We start from the raw sequence: 22,284 nt of genomic DNA, 5'->3' as shown, positions 1-22,284 counted from the left end.
AGTGTCCACTCCAAACAGTATCTCTCAGCCCACAGCTAAAGGATGCACTTATGTTGTCCATCACAAGCTGAAAGTTATTGACCATGTTAACTAGTTCCACAAAGGAAGAAATAGAACCAAAATAAATCTATTAAAAAACAGCAAAAGAGAATTCAAATGAAAAATTAAAAGGAGGCACTGGTCTGCAATGGCCTTCCTTGCACCCCAGGCACTGTTCTAAGGCTACATCTGACCCTTCCTTGGAGCTAACATGGAATGTGTCCTCCTATTCCTCATCTCAGGTGTTGCCTGAATGCACACACCTGTCCCAAGCTTCCTGAGGCCTCCACTCCCTTCCAAACATCCCCCTGGTTTCAGGCTGGAAACCATGGTCACTTTCATCACCTCTACCCTTTGCTGCTCCTTGCAGGCCCCAGGCTGAGCCACTCCTGATCTTGGTAGAATCCACCTTGTAAGGGCCACCCCAGGGCTCCCCCACAATTTGCTGAGCCCTCCAGCAGAAGGTCTGTGGGCTTTGGGGTGTGCTCAGCCCCAGAGATAGTCTGGCATGGATGCGAGGTCCTTGTGCTTCTCATGACTCATTACTTGGTCCTGGGAACCCTGGGGCCAGAAACAGGAGGTATCCATTACACTTGAGACCCACCACAGTTCTCAGCTGCTCTTCTCAGAGCTGTGGCATTCAAGTTTGGAGAATTCTGTAAAAAACAAAATTCAGACACAGGGTGTCATATCAGTGTCACTTGGTGGCCAGCGTGTTATGGAATCAAGTACAGAAGCCTCCTTTCTGTCTAGGCCCGGGCCTGCATCCAGGGGAGCCAGCCATGCTGAGCTTAGTCAATCCTCACGTAGCTGGAACTTAAATGAATGTGCCACCCTGAGCCCATATAATCCATGGATGGGCTTCCCGGAGTCTGAGAAAGCCCCTGGAATTGTGTAAAAAATTGAGTATTGTATGTACATATGTAAATTGTTCTGTGGAAAGGGTCTAATACTTATAGCAGATTCTGAAAGGGGTCCTTGAACCAAAAAATTTAAGCACTGTCTCCTTCTGAAGGCATTACTATCTTATCAGGGTAAGCTCCCCACCCCCTAAATCTGTATTCCCTTCCTGGGGGGCTCTTAGCCTCCCTCCACTTGGGGCAGGAGACAGTGAGAGAAGCTGGTTTGCTTTGTTTCAGCAAATAGACTTTTCTCACGCCCCCCTACCCTCAAGCTCTCCAAATAGGATCAAATATGCTTGAACCCCGTAGAAGACTATGGCTCCAGAAGACATCCTTGCTATGTGAGTTTTATTAAGTTTAGAAAAGATAATTCTGCACATTTTATTGCCAGTCCTTCTGCGTTTGTAACTGAGGTTGTATTACCATTTTCAAACACCCTTGGGGGTGGCGGGAAATCCTCTTTCTTAGAGAGATTGACAATGTATTCTGGGAAAACAGTAGGAATGATAATGGAGAGTACAGATTTAATTCATTTTACGCCCTATCTGCATTACCTGGGAACTGGTAAAACATCCAAATAAAATGACAACATCATCTTCACGTTCCCCACGATCAAGTTCAGAGGAATTGACTCAATTATGGAAGCCACTGTACACAGCACGAGTCAAAGAATATGAATGGGATTTGGGGATCACGGGATCACAAGCACACCTGCCATGGACCCTCTGAACCCAAGCGCTGGTGAGATTGTGGAAACTGAGAAAGCCAGGCCATGGACCTCACCTGCTCACCTGGGGAAGGCCCCCTCCCTCGTATGATGGGAGGTGGTGGGAGGGGAAAGATAGGCTGGTATAAACTTCGGATGGAGGCATTATCTCCAGGGGAGCCTCATATTTCTTTTATTTATATTGATTCATACTTAATTTCACCCTTTTTCTATTTCTTTTACTTTTCTCTTTTTCTCTTTCCAAAGCGGTTCAGTTAATTAACAAATGGCTTGCTTATCTGTCCTTAGAACATTCCATTTCCTTCTAAGCAACTTGGGGCAATCGAAAAGTGTTTCCCACTTACCTGTGGGGCAGATAACCACAGGCTTTCTTCTTCCTTTGGCAGCTTTTGTTCTAACAATTCCAGTTGGAAATGAATGCTGCATTGCCTTCGACGTGTGCTGGATGAGTCCTTTTTCCACCGAGGTTGTGACTAGAGCCACACACATTTGCCATCAGTCCGAAGCCTTGTCCTTCACCTTTGCAGCTGAAGCAGTGCCCCACTTGTCAAAAATAACTTCTGATCTTCCTAAATGTCACATCGCTCCTGCCCCAAAGGATTTTGACTCATCTGAAATTGCCAAGTTCCAGCATTACCTAAAAGCTGACCTCACTCCCTGCGTTTGCTTAGAACAAACACTATTTTAGCCACTATTTGAGACAGTGAGAGTGGGCGAGCAGGTCCGGGGAATCAAACACTGAGTGGGAAGCCCGCTGCTGATTGCCTCAGGGCTCAGTTCTGGGAAGTTGCCCCGCGGCTGCGGCTCCACCGGCCCTGGGACCAGCGGCCTTTACATCTATTCGCTTTATTAGTTGACCCAAACCCTGCTCCCCTCCTCCATAAACCACACGCACAGATGGTCCATCTTAGCTTCCAGGTGTAGGGAGTGAAAACATGCAGGAGGCCTTCCCTTACCCGTTGGTTTCTCTCTTTGGTAGCTAATTTGGGCAGGGTTCCCAATGGGAAGATCAAGATTTAGGGTGCTTGGTGAATGTGATTGCTTTTCTGCCTGCAATACATATTTTTCAGCTTTGCTATAGTAAGTGTTGGAACAGGCAGAAAAGGGAGTCACCCTACTTTTCTCTGAGATAATTATGGCCAAGGCACGAGATATTAGTCATTCGTGGTGCCCCTAAATCAGAAAGCCTTTAGCCAAAATGGGGCAGAATTCAAAAGATGAAAAGAGAAAGTAGAGAGAGGGTACTCTTCTTCTGCACCATACAATATGATCTCTCTGTGTTGCCTAAAATATCATTCTGGTTGTGCTGCTGTCTCCAGCACTAGCAAGTACATGAGGCTCTGTGTGAGTGAGGCTCCCTGTGCAGCTCACGTTATAGAAGTTGATCATGATGCCATGAGGTCTCAGAGGAAATCAGATGACATTGTCACATGGAGGCTGGCAGAATTCACACTCCATGCAGATAATGACCAATTAACCTGCTTGGGACTATCTAACATATGTCATGGTTCAGAAGCATTCAGGACTGTAATGCCGGTGCCCAAGGCCAGGCAGGTCCACGTTAGGTTCAGGCAGACGGTAGAGAAACTGTGGAGCCAGAAAGTGTTGGGCCGTTCCCATTTAATAAAGTCTCACAACAGCAGACGAGCCAACAGGCAGGGAAAAACCTCTTCTCTGGCAAACAAAAAGCAAAAATGGGCCTTCACAGTGGTGGGCAGGCAATCCACAATCTGCCATCTCCAATCCCCCTGAGCACAAGCACCCATAGCCTTACAGAGGCCATAACACACGTGGTACAGCCACACACCCAAGCACCAATCAGGCAAAGGGCTTGCAGCCGGTAAATCAGTGAGCAACCCTAACGCAGCTGTCCACAAGGATTTCTTTGTATTAATATCTCTAGCTATTATTATTATTATATATTAAGTATGTGGGATTTTATTTCCCTACCCTCATTATTCTCATGATATAGCAAACATGTCTAATGCATTCAAATACTGCTATCTGATCTGAAAACCATCCAGATCTGAACTTAATATATGACAATTTTGTATGTCGAGTTTTGGGTCCAACCATATAAGAACTTGTGTAGATTATAGGCAGTTTAAATAATTAAAATTATTTTGGTTTAGCATCAGTGGTCGTCAGATTACTCTGTGTCACTTTAGGTATTTAATAACATATGTGATTTTATGAGATTTACTTCCGGATTTCATTCCTTTCAGTCAGAATTTTAGTAATAAATGGTAACGTTCTTCTCCTCAGCTCCCTGTGAACAGTGCCTGATGACAGGTCAAGTAGCCTGAGGGTCCACACATTGGTTGGCTTGGAACATGGTTTGAGGAACAAAAGACCTCATTTAACTAAAATGTCCTCCCTTCCCCACTCCTCACATATCTGCAAAGCTAGTTTGTCTTGTGTCGGGGGCTTGGGGAATGTATTTTGCCCTCAGGTAATAGTGATCAGAGGTACCAAACTTCTCTTGCCTTCATATCTTTGGTCCCTTTCCAGCTCTAAATGATTAGTGGGTCTCAAACTTGACTTTTTATTAAGACCAACTGGACAGTTTGTCTGCCTGTTTTCCTACCAACGCCAGAGGCTCCCCACCTGAGATGCTAATTCAGTTGGTGTGATGTGGAGGCCATAGTTTTGATATTTTTTGAGAGCTCCTTCAGCCAAGTTTAAGTCCTCCAGATTGCACTCATCACAGCATTATCAGAAACAGAATAAATCAATTTAAGTTAAAACAGACACATATAAAAACTAAACTACAACTAGAGACTTTACTTTTTTTGGCCAGGTGGGAGTCTCATCTATTTTAGCATTCTCAACACAGCGTCTGTCATGTCATGGTTTGTAGAACAAAATAAGAAAGTGATTATTTGCCTGATCAGGCAGTGGCTTAGTGGATGCGGAAGTCCCAGGTTCCAAACCTCAAGGTCACTGGCTTGAATGCGGGCTCATAGACATGACCCCATGATCACTGGCTTGAGCCCAAAGGTTGCTGGCTTGAAGTCAAAGGTTGCTGGCTTGAGCAAGGGGTCACTGGCTTGGCTGGAGCCCCTCCCCCCCACCCCAGCTCAACGCACATATGAGAAAGCAGTCAATGAACAACTAAGGTGCTACAATGAAGAATTAATGCTTCTCATCTTTCTCCCTTCCTGTCTGTCCTCTCTCTCTCTCTCTCTCTCTCTCTCTCTCTCTTTCTCTCTCTCTGTCTCTCTCACAAAAAAAAAGAAGGAAAGAAAATGGTTATTTATTCTTATGGTAGAACAGTGATTTATAATATCACTATGGAACACCTGAAAATAAGAAAGGCGGGGAAATGCTGCACTCAAGCAGCTAAAATAGATGTCAATAAGTCTAAGAATATTCCACTATGCTTTATTCCTGGGAGCATCCCTCAGGCTGCTCTGGGAGCTCTGTTCTTATTTTGCACCCAGTTCTCACAGCCTCGTGTCTCTGTTTCTCTGTTCACAGAAACTTACAGGGGAAAGAGTGATTGTTTTGCAATTGGACACCAAGGAAATAGCCCATCAAAAATGCAAACAGTGGAACTCAGAGATTGCTATAGTCTGAGACCCTATAGGATGAAGTAAAAAATTTTATACATGCAGCCACTCTGACTTTGTGCTCATCATTCATTCATGTTAGGGTTCACTAGTGCAAGGTTCTACACAAGATGTGTGGAGATTACAAAGGTGAACTCTTATAATGAGTATTGTGAGCCTCTTATTCTTATTCTTACTCTCGCGTTGTTTAAAGTGCTGCTGTTTAAATCATGCTGCCATGGCTGCTTGGTTTTATATAGTGATTTTTGTTGTCCAAAGCATTTCATAGTTTTTATTACCAAGGCCTTTGTTCATTCATCCTTGTGGCCTCATAACTGTCTCTCCAATCCAGTCCACATAACCTTCTCCAATCCATCCTTTTTTATTTCTACAAAATAAAGATCTCCCTCAATGTAAATCTGATGATAATACTCCAATTAAAATCCTCTAATGAGAATTCATCACGATTTCTCTACGAGGTTATTCATGACCAGACCACTTCTGCCTCCATGCTTACCTCTGCCCCTCCTGCTTCACTTTTTAAGCGTCATGAACTGCACACCGTCCCTTTCATACCCTGTATTTCATAATTCTGTGTCTTTGGACATGCCATTCCTTCTCTTCTGAATGCCTTTCCTTCTTGCCATTTTAGCGATCCTATTCTCCAGGAAGTTTCCCTTGGCATCAACCCACTGCACGTGTGCCAGCCCCAGCAATTGGCCTGTTTTTTCTTCACTTATTAGAGACTAAAAAAATATCTCTATGTGTTGTCTTCACAGCCACTTGCTCCCTGCACTCCTCCCGCCCTACTTCCCAGCATTTTAAGCAACTTGAAGCCAGGAGCCATTCTTATCCATTTACTCTCTTCCCACGGTCTGACATCAGCAAGAAGTGGCAGTTAAGGACTACACTGAAAGCTCTTTCCTATTCATTTTCCCATTTTTATTACTCAGATGCTGTGTCTCAATGAGAACCTCTGTGAATAGTTCCCAAGCCTTGTGTTTCTACAGTGGCTCCCAAATTCTAAAACAAAACTTTCCTGAATTTCACGAGCCAGACTGTTCTTTGTCTTCTTCCTGTTACACTGGGAGGGTGAAGAGAGTAGGGGGGCACCAGCTGAGATGCAGATTTCTGGGCATCACTCCTGTCTCACTGAATAATGAATAACCTTGGGGTGGGGGAAAGGTCCAAGAATATACATACAATTTAACAAACTTTCAAGATTGTTCTTCCACACACTACCCTTTAAGAATCTGTGGTCTAGTTTGTACTCTGTACCTCAGTGAAGCCTCAGTGGTCAGTTCAAGTTTTTCGCCTGTGGACAAAGGCAAGCAACCACCTATTAGAAAACCCTGCTTGAGGCCAGTGGCACTTTTCTACTTTTGTTTAGTGTTATGTTACCAAACCAATTTCAGTGCTTAACTTTAACATATTGATTTAACATAGGTTCAGCTGTGTTGAGTAAAAAAGCTAGCCTTTCATCTTAACAGGGTGTGAACTTGATTATTAGGTAGTGTAGAGATACTGTATCTTAGGAGAACCTCCTACCAGGAGCTACAAGGATGAGCCAAAAACCAAAGTGCAAAGTGTTTCTTCACCACAGGGTTTTCTTATTTATCACAAAAGCCCGATTTTAATGTTCAGTTCTATACATGTCATGTTTACGTTTAGTGGAAAGTAAAACAGTTCTTGGCATCCAAGTAATGAGTTCTCTAGGGAGGAATGTTTGGATGGTATTCTGACTTCTTGACAGGAAAGAGAGCTTGTGTCTTGCAACATCCTTTTATCGTTTGAAACTTCTGGCCCTTGTACATTAAATGCTATCAGCTGCTCCTCAAGAAAGATTTACTAGATATTCGTACTTATATATCCAATGCTCTTTTCATGTATAATTATTTCCACTGCCTAAACCACAGAGGATATAACATCAGACAAATATGCTTACAATGATGGTCATCTCACAGAGTAAAATAACTAAGCTGATGATCATCTCAGAGGAAAAAAGGAGGGCTGGCTTTTCTTTCAGTCGGTGACTTAATCATCAAACTATATTTTATAATAAAAATGTGCTTCCAAATCAACAGTGAAAGACAAATGAATATTTTTATCTTATAATAATGCCATTTCTAGAACATATAGGATCAATTTCTCAGTTAAAAAAGAAAATGCAGCCTCTTGTCTCTGTGTACTGATTATGCAGTTTCCATAGAATTGGTGTTTAGTAGTAAAAGACAAAAACTGGCTGAACAATAGAAGAGACCAGAACATAGGAGAGAAGTGGGAAAAATCCATGAGAGAAGCATCGAAAATCATACACCTCGTGATGCTATTTATTTATATTATTTAAGCAATTGGGTGTACACTTTTTCAAAGTAAGCTTATTACAGTTTCTCAAAATATCAGATAAGTTCTCAAGGCAGAAAACAATTTGAATGAAACTAAAACTCCTTACTTTATGTTTTATATTTAACTATCCTTATTTGATACTTATACATTTATTTTCCAGTTATAATTTCTTGGAGTCTTTTGAAATTGCCTCTCTATAATTATATAGTGGAGATCATCTGTTTCAGTTATAATGGGACTGATTATACAAAATTCTGAAACAGTGACATTGGTTCTTTGTAAAAAATTCAAATTATACCAAATACTATAAATAAAATGTAAAATCCTATGAAAATTTACAGCTCAGGAGTACCTTCTTCTCTCATCAGTCTGGATGATAACTTTTATGAGACATCTCTCCGCATATATCTACAAACATACAGATATAGCCTTAATATTTAGTACAAATGCAATCATACTCAACATGCTATTCTGTATCCTTTTAGTTCCCTCATTTGGACATATATTATTGACATCTTTTCATATCAATACAGAATTATGTCATCATTTTAAATGGTGCTGTTGTTTCCCATTGCATATGAATTCCATAATTTATTTACTTTTTTTTTTTTTTTTTACAGAGACAGAGAGAGTCAGAGAGAGGGATAGATAGGGACAGACAGATAGGAATGGAGAGAGATAAAAAGCATCAATCATTAGTTTTTTGTTGCGACACCTTAGTTGTTCACTGATTGCTTTTTCATATGTGCCTTGACCCGGGGCCTTCAGCAGACCGAGTAACCCCTTGTGGTGAGCTTTGCTCAAACCAGATGAGCCCGCACTCAAGCTGGTGACCTCGGGGTCTCAAACCTGGGTCATCCGCATCCCAGTCCGACGCTCTATCCACTGGGCCTCCGCCTGGTCAGGCTATTTACTCATTCTTTATGGATATTTTTCACTATTTTGAAAAATAATTGTGTGTGAATCTTTCTAAATTTACTGGGTTAATATCTTAGGATAAAGACTTGGACATAGAGTTCCTGGGTCAAAGGTTATTGATAATTGATATGATAATACATATGATCAATTATTCTTCAGAAAAGTAAAAGCAATTTCCATTACTACCAACATTGCATGAATATGTCCATTTCTCCACTTTCACTAATATGAAGTTTAGAAATTTCATAATTTTTTTTTAATATGCTAGATCAAAAATGTTTATTTGTATAACTTTAGTGATCACAAATATCTTTTCACTTTTATTAAGCATTTGTATATATTGTCTTTTCTGGATTGTTTTTTAGCCTATTTTTTTAATTGGATTGTTTGTCTTTCTTTCCTGAAAGAGTTCCCCCACTCCATTCTAAGAGTTCTTGGTATAATAAGAATATAAAACTTCATATATTACATAAATTATAAATATTTTTCTTAGTTTGTCTTGTATGTTTAAATCCTCTTTATAATGTTTTTAAATTTTTTTGCATTATAAAGTTTTGTTTTTTATAACAGATGTTGTTATATTTTTAAGCATAAAGAAGTTTCTGATATTCTTCAATTTGAAATTCTGTTGAGCAAAAGGAAGAGAGAGAAATATCTCTCTCCCCACTCAACAGTGTGGTGATTGAGGCTGGGGGGAGAAGGAGGGAGGTGGGAGAGGGTATAGGGGGATAGATGGTGATGGATGGAGACTTGACTTGGGGTGGTGAACACACAATACAGTGTAGAGATGATGTGTTGTAGAATTGTGCACCTGAAACCTGTATAATTTTATTAACCAGTGTTGCCCAAATAAATTCAATAGAAAGGAAAAATAAAATAAAATATGCAAACACTGCATTTACTTTGGCTCTATTATTTTAGTATTACTTCTATTCATATTATATCTTTGAGGACAAGAACATAACTTATAACTAATAAAGTTGCAATTTCTTTTTTACTTTACAGATGTATATTTCTCTGACACTAAGTTAATGCCCAAAACTCAAAATCAGTTAATTTGAGAGAAAATGACTTAAAATTTAGAAATTTGAAATGAGTGTATTTTTTCACTTATTATAAAAATTTGTACAGCAAGCTATAACTTACAGAAACATTTTTACATGTTCAATATTATTTGCTTCTCAGAACCACCCTGTGAGTTGAATACCATTATGTCTATTTTATATATGTGAAGAACTGAGACTCTGGGAATATTATATAAAATCATTTTCTGATATAAAATCACAAAACTAATGACTATAAGACATGATCAAGATTTGAATTCAGGTCTTTTGAATGCAAATTATGTATTATTTTCATTTATTTCTTCTCTACCCTAATTTTATTTGTTCACTATAATAAATATAAAAAGCAGGTATTTAATGACAAGCTCCAATTATCTGTAGCTGTGACTTTTTATAATAATATGACATGAAGATATTTTTACTGTCCCCACAGAATGGATTCTGACAGCCAGAGGTTTAATGCAGTTTGAGCACCTAGTGAAGAGTAGAAGAATACGTTTTATTGTCACTCTAGCTTTAGAAATTTTAGCCAAAGAAATCAGTCATTCCTTATGGTCAAACTGAATAGCTGCTGAGAACTGGCATCACGCCCCTGATGAATTTCCCCGTGGAGTTAATTACTTGGAGGAAGGAGGCATAGAGCATCCCCTGTGGAATTTGCTCTTGTATTACACAGCTTCTCCTTAGCCCACCAAGAAACTGGAAACTGGCATTTTCCCAAAGAGGCCATATCACCTCTGATATCAGAGCCATCACATTAACAAAACAAAGGTCTGATGGAAGGACCATTATAAAAGGAGGTTAGAATCCACACAGCCGACTTGGAGAGGTGAAATGAAATCCCTCCACCCATTATCTGAAGATGCTGTGTTTTTTAAAGGTGTGTGTCTTGATGCTAACTCAGTCCTTATCTATCAAAGAGTTCTTGGCCATCTCTCCCACCCCACAATGATCCTCTCTCCCATGGCACCGAACTCCCAGGGAGTGGGTTCTCATTTCTCAAAATATTTCCAAACTCAATCTCCTCACCGAGTCTCCTTAGACTCCCAAAGGGAGGCTTCGCACAACAGGATTTCCACCTGATGCTCTATCAGCTCTTTCTCTTTTGTTTATTATTTTCCAGTGGAATCTCCTGATTCTCTTTCTCAGCTACGTGAACTATAGCATACTTTTTCCTTAAGGTGCTTTCTTGGAGTAAAATTTTATACAAATATAACCAAGTCTGCTCCAGAAAATAAAACTTATCTTACAGCAGAGAAGGAAAAAATTAGGAAATGATGTGTCTGGTGCCTAACACAAATGAAAATTTTAGCTTTTTGCTTTTTGCTTTTGCCATAGTTTAATATTGTTAGGTATCAGTACAGCTTTAAGTAAAAGGACACTATAGCTGCATTTTCCCTATTCTGTCCTATCCAATGCTAATATATCATTGACTTTCAATTATTGCAAATTCCTTCCTCTATTTATCAGTACACTTCACAATGTGCCTTTAAAAACTCATTATTTAGTGTTTAATGCTCAAGAGGTTGCTTCTCTCCTGAAGAATAATGGTACTTATGGTGAAGAGGAATGCTCCTGAGACAAGGGTTGCCAGAGTTAGGGAAAAAAAAGATCTATCCATTTAAATTTGAATTTCAGATAGATAAGAAATATTCTTTTAATATAAGTATGTCCCACATATTATATACTTATTTTTGGAACATATTTATATTATATGAAATATCATGATAAAATGTATTAGAATCTTATATTAAAAATTATCCATTGTTTACCTGAAATTCAAGTTTAACTAGATGTTTTATATTTTTTTCTGGCAATCTACCAATCCTACCTGAGAACAGTTTTCAAGATTCTGCAGAGACCAGAGTTAGACTATGCCAGAGTATGCAGCACATTTTAAAACTTCCTCAGTAAATAAAGGAGGTAGAGTGATGGTTTTTTCCATAAGAAATGGCATAGAAGGGGTCCCCAAACTTTTTACACAGGGGGCCAGTTCACTGTCCCTCAGACTGTTGGAGGGCTGGACTATAAAAAAAACACAACTATGAACCAATCCCTATGCACACTGCACGTATCTTATTTTAAAGTAAAAAACCAAAATGGGAACAAATACAATATTTAAAATAAAGAACAAATAAATTTAAATCAACAAACTGACCAGTATTTCAATGGGAACTATGGGTCTGCTTTTGGCTAATGAGATGGTCAATGTCCGGTTCCATATTTGTCACTGTTAGCTGTAACAAGTGATATGACGTGCTTCCGGAGCTGTGACATGCATCTTGTGCTCCTCTCACTGACCACCAATGAAAGAGGTGCCCCCTTCCGGAAGAGCGGCAGGGGCGGATAAATGGCCTCAGGGAGCCGTAGTTTGGGCACCCCTGGCATAGGGGATGGGGAGAGGGGAGGGGCACAAAGAAAACCAGATAGAAGGTGATGGAAGACTATATGACTTGAGTGATGGGTATGCAACATAATCAAATGTCAAAATAACTTGGAGATGTTTTCTCTGAACCTATGGACCCTGATTGATCAATGTCACCCCATTAAAATTAATAAAAAATTTTTAAAAAATGGCATAGGATGGGAGTATTAATTCAAATATGTATGTCCCCACAGGACTAACCTACTCTGTCACTTCAGAATCTGGGTGGATGATATATCTGTTTTGTAATGTTTTATATATCATTGTTTGAAACTACTGCTGGCTTAGTTTTGGAGGCATTCATGTTAATTAACTGCTATTCTTTTGTACTTCTGCCCCGGGGTGAATTTTAAAAATCTTAAACTCTATTAATCTAGTCAGTAAATTCCTGAGTCTATTTAAATATTAACATTAAGTTGTTTTTTGAGGATTGCAGTAAGCTTTAATGGAATAGATGATACAAAAGAAATAAAACATAATTGCCACTGGAGTCCATAAAAATAAAAAAAAGATGTTAAACAAACATAATTCCTTCAGAGTATGATGTTCAGAATCCATGTCTGAAGGTCCAACCAAGTTTAGTGCAACTAGTAATGATTAGAGTTCAAATTAGTCATATTAAAAAAATAAATCAAATTCTGAATATCAAACTAGAATCTTAATGGACCCTAAAACTAATCTGATTATAAGTCTAGACTATTAAGGTCAACAATTTTCAAATAGTTGAATATTGATTTGATTCAGGAAGTCTATTGCCATTTATTACAGCTGCACGGCCATCCACTGGCCTTAATTTTTAGAAATGAGAATTTAGGTGCTACTTCCACTCTAATTCTTCTCATTTAAAAAAAATTTGACATTGTTTGGGCTTACAGTAGGGAAAAAGAATCTATAATAGCTTTGTTAGCATTTGCCTCAATATTCTATAACGGAATGGTAGGTTAAAGATGGCTATAAATTTTTTGCTCTTCTTCACATTGAAAAGTGAGTAATTTCCTTCCCCTTGAAACTGGATTGGCCTTAGTAACTTGTTCGATCAATATAATGCACCATAAGTAACATGCTGGAAGTTTTGACACAATTTTATAAGAAGCTTTGACTTCCACCCAGGTCTCTTAAAATCCTATACTTGGAGAGTTCAGAGCTACTATGTAATTATTTGAAATCACCTGAGTGGGGAGGCCACCTGTAGGACCTCTTGTAGACTGTGCCAGTAGAGTTTAGCCTTCTGGCCATCTTCATCCAGGCAAACATATAAGTGAAACCATCTTGGGCCTCTAGACCAACCCACTGACCAGCTGAATACTACTAAAGGACCTCTTACTGATGCCCCAGGGAACAAAACAACAACCCTGTCCAGCCCTGCTGAAATTCCTGACTCTTGAAATTGTAATACAATAAAATTGTTGTGCCCTGGCCACATTTGTTAGAGCATTATTTGATATGCTAAGGTTGAGAGTTTAATCCTCTGTCAAGACACATAAAAGAATCCCCAACGAATGCATAAATAAGTGGAACAACAAATCAATGTTTCTCTCTCTCTCTCTCTCCCTTCCCCCTCTCTAAAATCAATCAATAAAATATTGTTATTGTAAGGCACTAAATTTTGGGATAGCTCTTCGAGCAGCAAAAGATAATCCGAACAAACAGTGATGTATTCATCTTTCCACTTAAGAAGAGAACGAGGCCTGACCAGGCAGTGGCGCAGAGGATAGAGCGTCGGACTGGGACACAGAAGACCCAGGTTCGAGACCCCGAGGTCTTCAGCTTGAGCGCAGGCTCATCTGGTTTGAGCAAAAATTCACCAGCTTGGACCCAAGGTCGCTGGCTCAAGCAAGGGGTTACTCGGTCTGCTGAAGGCCCATGGTCAAGGCACATATGAGAAAGCAATCAATGAACAACTACGGTGTCGCAATGAGCAACGAAAAACTAATGATTGATGCTTCTCATCTCTCCATTCCTATCTGTCTGTCCCTGTTTATCCCTCACTCTGACTCTCTCTGTGTCTCTGTAAAAAATTAAATTAAATTTAAAAAAAAAAAAAAGAGAACGAGGTGGAAGAAAAGAAAGGTGAGCTGATTAGAGAAGGTAAAGAGGGAGGAGTGAAATAAAATTCTCTAAGAAGAAAGTGCAATTGCCATGGACATGAATAAAAGATGGGCTGGGGATTTAGAAGACTCACAGCAAGTGTCAAAATATCAGTCCCCAATTTTTGGCAGCCTGCTACTATGATTTTGGGCCACACTCACAACTTTGGCCCAATTTTTTAGAGAGTCAGAGGGAAAACAGCAGTAAAGTCTTGCCTTATGCAGATGCCATGAACAGTAATGAATAAACATGACAAATAAATATGCTGCAAATAAGAGCTGAAATGCTAAATATGTAAAAAGCAATCTTTGCAGTTACTGAAAATCTTTCATCAGATGATTTCAAATTGGAGGAGTCTCTCAGGAGAAAATAACTTTGAAAACAAAAACTTTTTTTTTACTTTTTGTGCTTTTATTGAAAAGGTACATTTAAAAAAATACACAGACATTTTACCATTTACAGATTGCAGATGCAGATGCTCAAAAAGAGTTCCCTCTCTTTTGTTGTGTTATGAGACCTCTTGCACCTGATATCACAAACATTCCAGTCTTCTTGATATCAGCTTAGAAAAGGGGCATGGGAGCATGACCTGCAATGAATTCAGTGAACAGAGAGACAAATTGTTCAATTATAAATTTTTGTTCTTTTCTGTACATTATTGCATCAGGGAGCCACAAGATTATGTAGCATCATTACAAATGAAAACAGGTTAAAAACAAAGAAGATCATTACATAGAAATACGTGGATTCATTGTGTTCTTGCAGAATGCACAAGAGGTACAAAGATGTGCAATTTAGGAAGCTCTTTTTTTGTTTGTATACATTTTCTTAGCAACTCAAACTGGTGAGGAAGCTACAAAATAAGTTAAACAAAAATAGCAAACAGGTAGTAATTATAGCTATGTTATATGGCTTTCTAGTTCATTTAAATATCACCAAATAAAATGTGAAATAAAGAGAAATATATTATCTTTTGTTCTCTTAAAGAGAAAATTCAAAAGCTACTTTGCTTCCTAACATTTACACAGCAACTAAAAATGTTTAATTCAGACAAGAAGTACAGAGCTAGTACTACACAGGATACAACAGTACTTGGGTCTAAAACAGTACACAATCCCTGTCAACAATAGTACACCAGAGAGAAAACGCTGTGATCCATTGGTAAGATGGTGTCCACAAGCAAGCACTTGTGTTCAACTGTTTTTGTTCCACACTAGAATGTGCCCAGTTGGATTCTAGAGTTATTTACAGACATGAGGAAGACGCTATTTTTCAAGTCTGTCAGGAAGATATTCCATATTATATCTAAGCCAGATCATACTCATGAAAAAATAGCCAGAGAATAATATATGTATATATATTTTCCTGACCAATACATTTGCCATAAACCAAATATCTGGGACACAAAAATTGAATGGGTGAGGGAGGGTGAGAGGGAATAGAGAGACAAAGCCTGTGCTGCTCAGATTCCTAAATCACAGGAACAGTCCCCTTAACGCACTCTTGAACTTAGTGATGTGTTCTTCTTTGGAGTCCGGCTCACATTTTGTGGCTGGGTCGGGGGCACTGCAACACAAAATGCTTGAATTGCTGAATCCTTTTGGCTTTTCTTCTCAACTTTCGTACTGGCCTCAACGGGCCGGGCCAGGCTTCAGACTCAGTAGGGAGAAAAGAGGATGGAGGCAGGGGTGGCGCGGATGGGCCCATGGCCCGGCCGCAGGAGAGCGGGCGGGAGGGCCGTAGCCTGGAAGAGCGACGCAGAGGGCCGGGGCGGCAGGGACAGCGCCGAGGACACCGCGGCGGCCGCCGCCAGGGGCGAGGACAGGAAGGCCGGGGCCAGAGGCTTCATCATATCTTTCTGGAATGCCAGTTTTGCCTTAAGGAGGGAGAAAACCAGGAATGGGGTGGAGATATTATCATGAATAAGCGTCACAGATATAGTTTCATAAATAAAACACCAACATCAAGAAGTCACACTTTAAAAATCTTTATTCTCAGAAGTAAAAAAAATGATTTTCACAAAACTGGTTTCAAAGGCCCCTGGCACACCTCTACTTTGATTTGGATCCCTTTCAACCCTTTTTTGGTGGTGTGTCCTTGAGCACGGGGACAGAGGAAAGCCCCTCTGAAGAGATCCTAACCCTATTTCACACTGCGGCTGGGAAACAGACTCCCTGAAGGTTTCCTGCTTACACCATGGAGCTCAATTCAGAATTTCGATCTGCCTTAAACCACAATGCAGCCTTCAAAGAGGTTTTTTTTGGTCTTGTTTAGTTTTTAATTGTTTTTGAAGAGTATTTAGGACCCTTCCTCTCACCTCTCTTCTGAAAGCTCTAGGATAGGTGACTGGCGTTCTGGATATTAGAGCTCATGACGGGGCATGAAAACAAGTCCGTTTCCACCTCTCTCTCTAGCCACTTACAGTTTTCCTTGGAAAACTGCAGCTAACTCAAATTTATTTTATTGAGAATCACTGTAAGTGGGCTAGCAACTTTCTCTTTGTGAAGGAATCCCAGGGTGGAATCTCCCTGGGAAGTAAGAAATTGATTCTTAATTTTTCTTTTGTAATCAGGAAGAGTTTTGCAAGCTGGATGTGCTTAATGCAGGTTATATTATTTGCAGTATCACAGAAGCTGGAAGGTAAACCCAGCATGGCCTCCAGCTGGCTACGCCCAGCTTCAACCTCAGAGGGACTGAGGTCCCAAGAAGATTATAAAATCCATTCATGTGGGTATTTATATGACACCTATTGCTTAAATCCTTGAGTATTTTTTGCAAAGAAACTGCAAATAGCATATATTGAGAGCAGGTGAGACAGGCTCATTACCAACATGCCTACTAGACATGGAAAGAGAGAGAAGCACACACACACCTACTTTTTACGTTGTGGAGAGAGAGTGGAGAGAGAGGGGGAGAAAGTGAGAGGAAGGGAGGGAAGAAAAAAGGAGGAAGGAGCAGGAGGGAGGGAAGGAGAGCTATAGAGACAGAGAGAGAGGCAGAAAGAGAGAGAAGGGAGGAGGATATTATTAAAGAATTAATTTCTGTGTTCGGAAAGCAATCCCTTTTCCCAGGCTCATTAGGCATCACCAGTATTTACTTTTCTTTATACGCTAAAGAAGGCAGTCTTGTCAAAAGGTCTTGGTAGAGCGTAAGGTATTAGCTCTTAAAAAAAGATTAGCTTCTCTTCTCTGAGGAAGCTTTCTGGAAGGTGTCCTGCAGCAGGAATAAAGCAGTTTATTTGAACTTCTGTCTCTGAGGGCTATTTATAAGTTCTAAACCTTTCAGGACCAATTAGTCCCAAGGTACTCCTTACCCACAAACCTGTCCAACCCAGCAAGGTTGCCCCACAAAACAGGTGAGAGAGCAAGGTGAACTTACTGCTAAAATGCTCGGGCTCCGATGGAGTTTGTTGTAAGGGCTGTATTTCGGCTTCAGTGGTTTCCCTGCAACTCGATCCTTATGCCTTCGGCTAGAAATATGCTGAAAAAAAGTTTGATGCATTAGCCGAATCAAAATGTGAGTTTTAGTCCATGTCAAAGATATTTCCTAGATAGAGGTGGCTGGATTCACCATGATTTATGAGGCTTTAATACCAGAGGTAGCTGGACCCAGTTCTAGGCACAAGTTCTAAGGTAGAGTGGGTAAAACCACCCCACTAAGTTAACACTTGCTCCCCACTCATTGGTAATGCCTCCTCCCTTTCCTCTTTCTCTATAGCTTTTACCCAACGTTGTCTGCTATTACCATTGTGACTGTTGAGTCTGTCTCCCTAACCAGATTTTGGATCCTAGGAAGATGGGCTAATCATCTCACTTATCTTCCAGAACATCCTGCTCTAGGTGACTGTGGTGCTCACAAGTCTCTATAACCTAGTCTAGTCTGGAATTCGACATAGAGTAATAATAAGTGTGCAAATATTTGGTACTGACTTTTTCTTCCACAGAGCACCTGTATTTTGTATATTGTATGCATCCTATAAAGGTGTAAATGAAAAAAAAAGGGGGGGAGGCACATACTAAACTGAACAAGCTCAGGGGAGGTCTGCATGGGAGCCTAACAGACTCAGAGATCTAAAGTAAACACATAGGATGGTCTCAAATGAAAACTTCCTAACTAAAAGCGAGTCATGGTGGGTAGTTTTGCTCTAGGTAGGTATCCTTCTTGGCAAAGTTCTATCTTTACCTTAACTGATCCTGTCCACTGTCTTTTTGCATCTATGATAGTATACAGTGGTCCGTAAAGTCATGGTGCACTTTTGACTGGTCACAAGAAAGCAACAAAAGATGATAGAAATGTGAAATCTGCACCAAATAAAAGGAAAATTCTCCCAGTTTCATACCTATTCAGTGCAGTTCGATGTGGGCTCACGCACAGATTTTTTAGGGCTCCTTAGGTAGCTATCCCGTATAGCCTCTACAGACTTGTCACTGACTGATGGCCTACCAGAACGGGGTTTCTCCACCAAACTGCTGGTTTCCTTCAACTGCTTAACCCACCGAGTAATGTTATTCCTATATGGTGGTGCTTCGTTATAAACGCGCCAATATTCACATTGCACTTTGGTCATGGATTTGAATTTAGCGAGCTACAGAACACACTGAACTTTCCTCTATACCGTCCTCATCTCGACTGGCATGGCCGTGGGCTGCTCCGCTGTATACACAGTGTTACGTCATCATCTGTGCATGCGCACATGCTGCCACATCATCCTACAGAAACTGGGAGGGTTTTCCTTTTATTTGGTGCAGATTTCACATTTCTATCGTCTTTTGTTGCTTTCCTGTGACCGGTCAAAAGTGCACCATGACTTTACAGACACACTGTATTGTATACTTTGGGATGTCAGGGTACCTTCCTTTTTCCATACCCTTCAGGGAAGTGGTCCCAACCTTTTTTGGGCCACGGACCAGTTTAATGTCAGAAAATATTTTCACAGATCGGCCTTTAGGGTGGGACAGATAAATGTATCATGTGACCGAGACAAGCATCAAGAGTGAGTCTTACTTGGATGTAACAGAGGGAATCATTTTTTAAAAATAAAACATCCTTCAGACTTAAATATAAATAAAACAGAAATAATGTAAGTTATTTATTCTTTCTCTGCAGACCAGTATCTAATGGCCCATGGACCGGTTCTGTCTGCAGCCCAGGGGTTGGGGACCACTGCTTCAGGGCACAATCACTCACCAGAACAGAGAACACAAAACTCTTCATTGTTACTGTGTTAACTGTTAACTATCCTACCCCCACCAATGTAAAAGAAGAATGTGTCTATCATTTTACTTTTCATCGAATTCCAGAGATCTCCTCTCCATTGTTTTCCCGCCTCCCTAATCTATCACCAATGGATTTCCTGTAACCCCTTAGGCCTCCTCCTTTGATTGTACTGTAGAAAATAAGGTGAAAAACTACTATTCTACTGTAATGTAGAAGATAAGGTGAAAAACTACCATCTGACATTTTCTCAACCTGTTGAAATAAATATTGTTTCCCAATCAGTTTGGCTTAAATAAATTCATAAAAATTCTTACAGGTTGGGATGTTTCTTATGTTGACAAAGGTTAGTAAATTTAACTGTGAGCACAGTGAGAACCATTTTATAGATTAGGAAATAGTCAAGTGGTGACTATTTCCTACAACAGTGACTGCTTATTCAGAATATATTACCTGTTTGAGTTGAATTTCTGAATTAACATGAACATCACAGATTTCACAATGAAATGTCTTGTTCTGTAGTCCTGACCCCTTACTGCCATTCTGCATCTTTAATCTTGATCCAGGTCTAGGATAGGACTTAATTGGACCTGCCCCATTACGAGCTTCAACCATAGTCTTGTGTTTAGAGCCTAAAACAGAAAGAGACACATTTAAATAGCTATTTAAGACCTATATGAAGCTCTTTGTTTTCTTATTCTTGAGAAGTAGCTTCAGGCTGAATTTCCCAGTGCTTTTAATTTTAATGACCTTTTTAATTCTTACTATAAATTTAACACATTTTCATTGTAAAAAATAGGAAAACAGAAGAGTATGGATTAAAAAAATATAGAAAGTATAGAGAAGCATAAAAAAAGAAAGATTACCTGTATTTTCAACACCCATACATAATCAAAGTTATCATTTTAGTGAATTTTTAGGTTCTTTTTGAGTATATAAAGAAGCAACATAGCCCTGACAAGTTGGCTCAGTGGTAGAGCATCGGCCTGGCATGTGGATGTCCCAGGTTCAATTCCCGATCAGAGCACACAGGAGAAGTGCCCATCTGCTTCTCCACCCCTTCCCCTCTCCCTTCTCTCTCTTTCTTCCCATCCCACAGCCAAAGCTCCACTGGAGCAAGTTGGTCCCAGGCGCTGAGGATGGCTCCACGGCCTCACCTCAGGTGCTAAAATGGATCTGGTTGCAATAGAGCAATGCCCCAGATGGGCAGAGCATCGCCCCCTAATGGGCTTTTGGGGTGGATCCCAGGAAGGGCACATACGGGAGTCTGTCTCTCTGCCTCCCTGCTTCTCACTTCAGAAAAATAAAAAATAAAAAAGCAACATTGACTATAATATAGTGAGAAATTTGCATAGTAAAAGATGATTATTAGAATTAGTGGGGTGATCATATCATATGGCAAAAAATGTCAAATCTGCATATTATATACCCCAAACTAATATACCATATAATATATTGTAAAATAACTACACTTAAATTTTAAAATTCAGTATAAAAATATTATTTCATAATTGGGATCATATTAAATATTCTGAAAATTTCACAAATCAAATTATATACATATTTTCTTATAATTCCTTTTATTTTATTTTATTTTATTTTTTGTACTTTTCCAAAGCTGGAAACGGGGAGAGACAGTCAGACAGACTCCCGCATGCGCCCGACCGGGATCCACCCGGCACGCCCACCAGGGGTGTCGCTCTACCCACCAGGGGCCGACGCTCTGCCCATCCGGGGCATCGCTCCACCGCGACCAGAGCCACTCCAGCGCCCAGGGCAGAGGCCAAGGAGCCATCCCCAGCGCCTGGGCCATCCTCGCTCCAATGGAGCCCTGGCTGCAGGAGGGGAAGAGAGAGACAGAGAGGAAGGAGGGGGGTGGGGGTGGAGAAGCAAATGGGCGCCTTTCTTATGTGCCCTGGCCAGGAATCGAACCCGGGTCCCCTGCACGCCAGGCCGACGCTCTACCGCTGAGCCATCCGGCCAGGGCCATAATTACATTTTAATAGCTTAATAATATATTTAGCATATTGGGTTACTATATTTATTCATCATTTTCCTACTGAGGGCCTTTTACGTTGTGTCCATTACTTTTCCTCTTGTAAGTGCACTGCAGTAAACTCTGTGCACAGATATTTGTCTTCATCCTGTCACTTCCTTATAATGAGTTTGGGGAAGCATTAGAGACTTTTGAGAAAATAAAGAACAGGACAAGTTTCATTTCCAATCTGCTTTGGCTTTGTTGTTTCTATAGTCATTATGATTGTAGTTTTTTTCAAAATCATAACTTTAGAATCAAAAAAACGGAGAAGATATTGAACAAACCTAATGTTTGAACACCTACTGGCTTTCTGATGGGAAAAGTTGGATTTTGTTACAAACATTATTTAAATTCCAGCATTGCTGCTAACCTGTGTTGTGCGCCTCTAGCTGTGACAGGGAGTTCACAGCCACTTTGCATAGTGAACAATAAAGCAATTTTTTGGCTTTTTCTTCTTCTGACTCCGAAGCAGTACCAGGAGCTCCGTTTGTGCTCTTGGAGGGAGAAGTGTCCGCTCCGGGTGGCAGGGCTGAGCTGCCAGACTTGAGGAGAAGTGAGCTGCCCTCAGAGCTGGACGGCTGACTGGGATTGCTGACCTTTAGCTTCCCTTTGTCTTCTAGGAGAGACACAGAAATAGGGTATTAAAGCCTCATTCGTCATATAAACACAGACACATTGTCATAAAGGAATTAAAAAAATAGTAATTTGATTTCTATATTTGGTTTTAGCCCAGCACAGAGTTTAGTCTATCGAGGCTGATTAAAACAGAATTCCATACCATCAGTTTCCAGGTCACCCCAAGGTCATGATGACTTATGAAAAATGACTTCATTCTCCTACCCGAAGCAGGTAACTTTCTAATATCCTCTAATTCCCTTGCTCCGGGGAAGTCGTTACTCTATAGGAAAACCAGCTACCCTCCAGTATGATTACATGACATGACAGTAACAGGAGGTGAGAGGCAATGGTAGC

General features: G+C 40.3%; 1 protein-coding gene across 10 annotated transcripts in view; it reads right to left on the bottom strand.

The window, feature by feature from the left end:
* Positions 1–14,471: 14,471 nt before the first annotated feature.
* The window catches only part of ZNF385B (zinc finger protein 385B), a 452,357-nt gene continuing 444,544 nt past the window's right edge, over positions 14,472–22,284 (bottom strand). For 9 of the 10 annotated variants that reach the window (XM_066233194.1, XM_066233202.1, XM_066233196.1 and 6 more), the window contains 4 exons: positions 21,683–21,928; positions 19,728–19,906; positions 17,439–17,540; positions 14,472–15,936 (listed from right to left, as the gene is read on the bottom strand). In XM_066233194.1, the coding sequence (XP_066089291.1) occupies positions 15,718–15,936; positions 17,439–17,540; positions 19,728–19,906; positions 21,683–21,928 (746 nt within the window). In that variant the 3' untranslated portion in view covers positions 14,472–15,717. The remainder of the gene's footprint in view (positions 15,937–17,438; positions 17,541–19,727; positions 19,907–21,682; positions 21,929–22,284) is intronic. The other variant, XM_066233192.1, reaches the window with a different exon arrangement.

The sequence above is a fragment of the Saccopteryx bilineata genome, chromosome 5 (genome assembly GCF_036850765.1).
Source record: "Saccopteryx bilineata isolate mSacBil1 chromosome 5, mSacBil1_pri_phased_curated, whole genome shotgun sequence".
NCBI lineage: Eukaryota > Metazoa > Chordata > Mammalia > Chiroptera > Emballonuridae > Saccopteryx > Saccopteryx bilineata.
The sequence above is the reverse complement of the archived record's forward strand: the minus strand, read 5'-3'. Positions and strand labels throughout refer to the sequence as shown.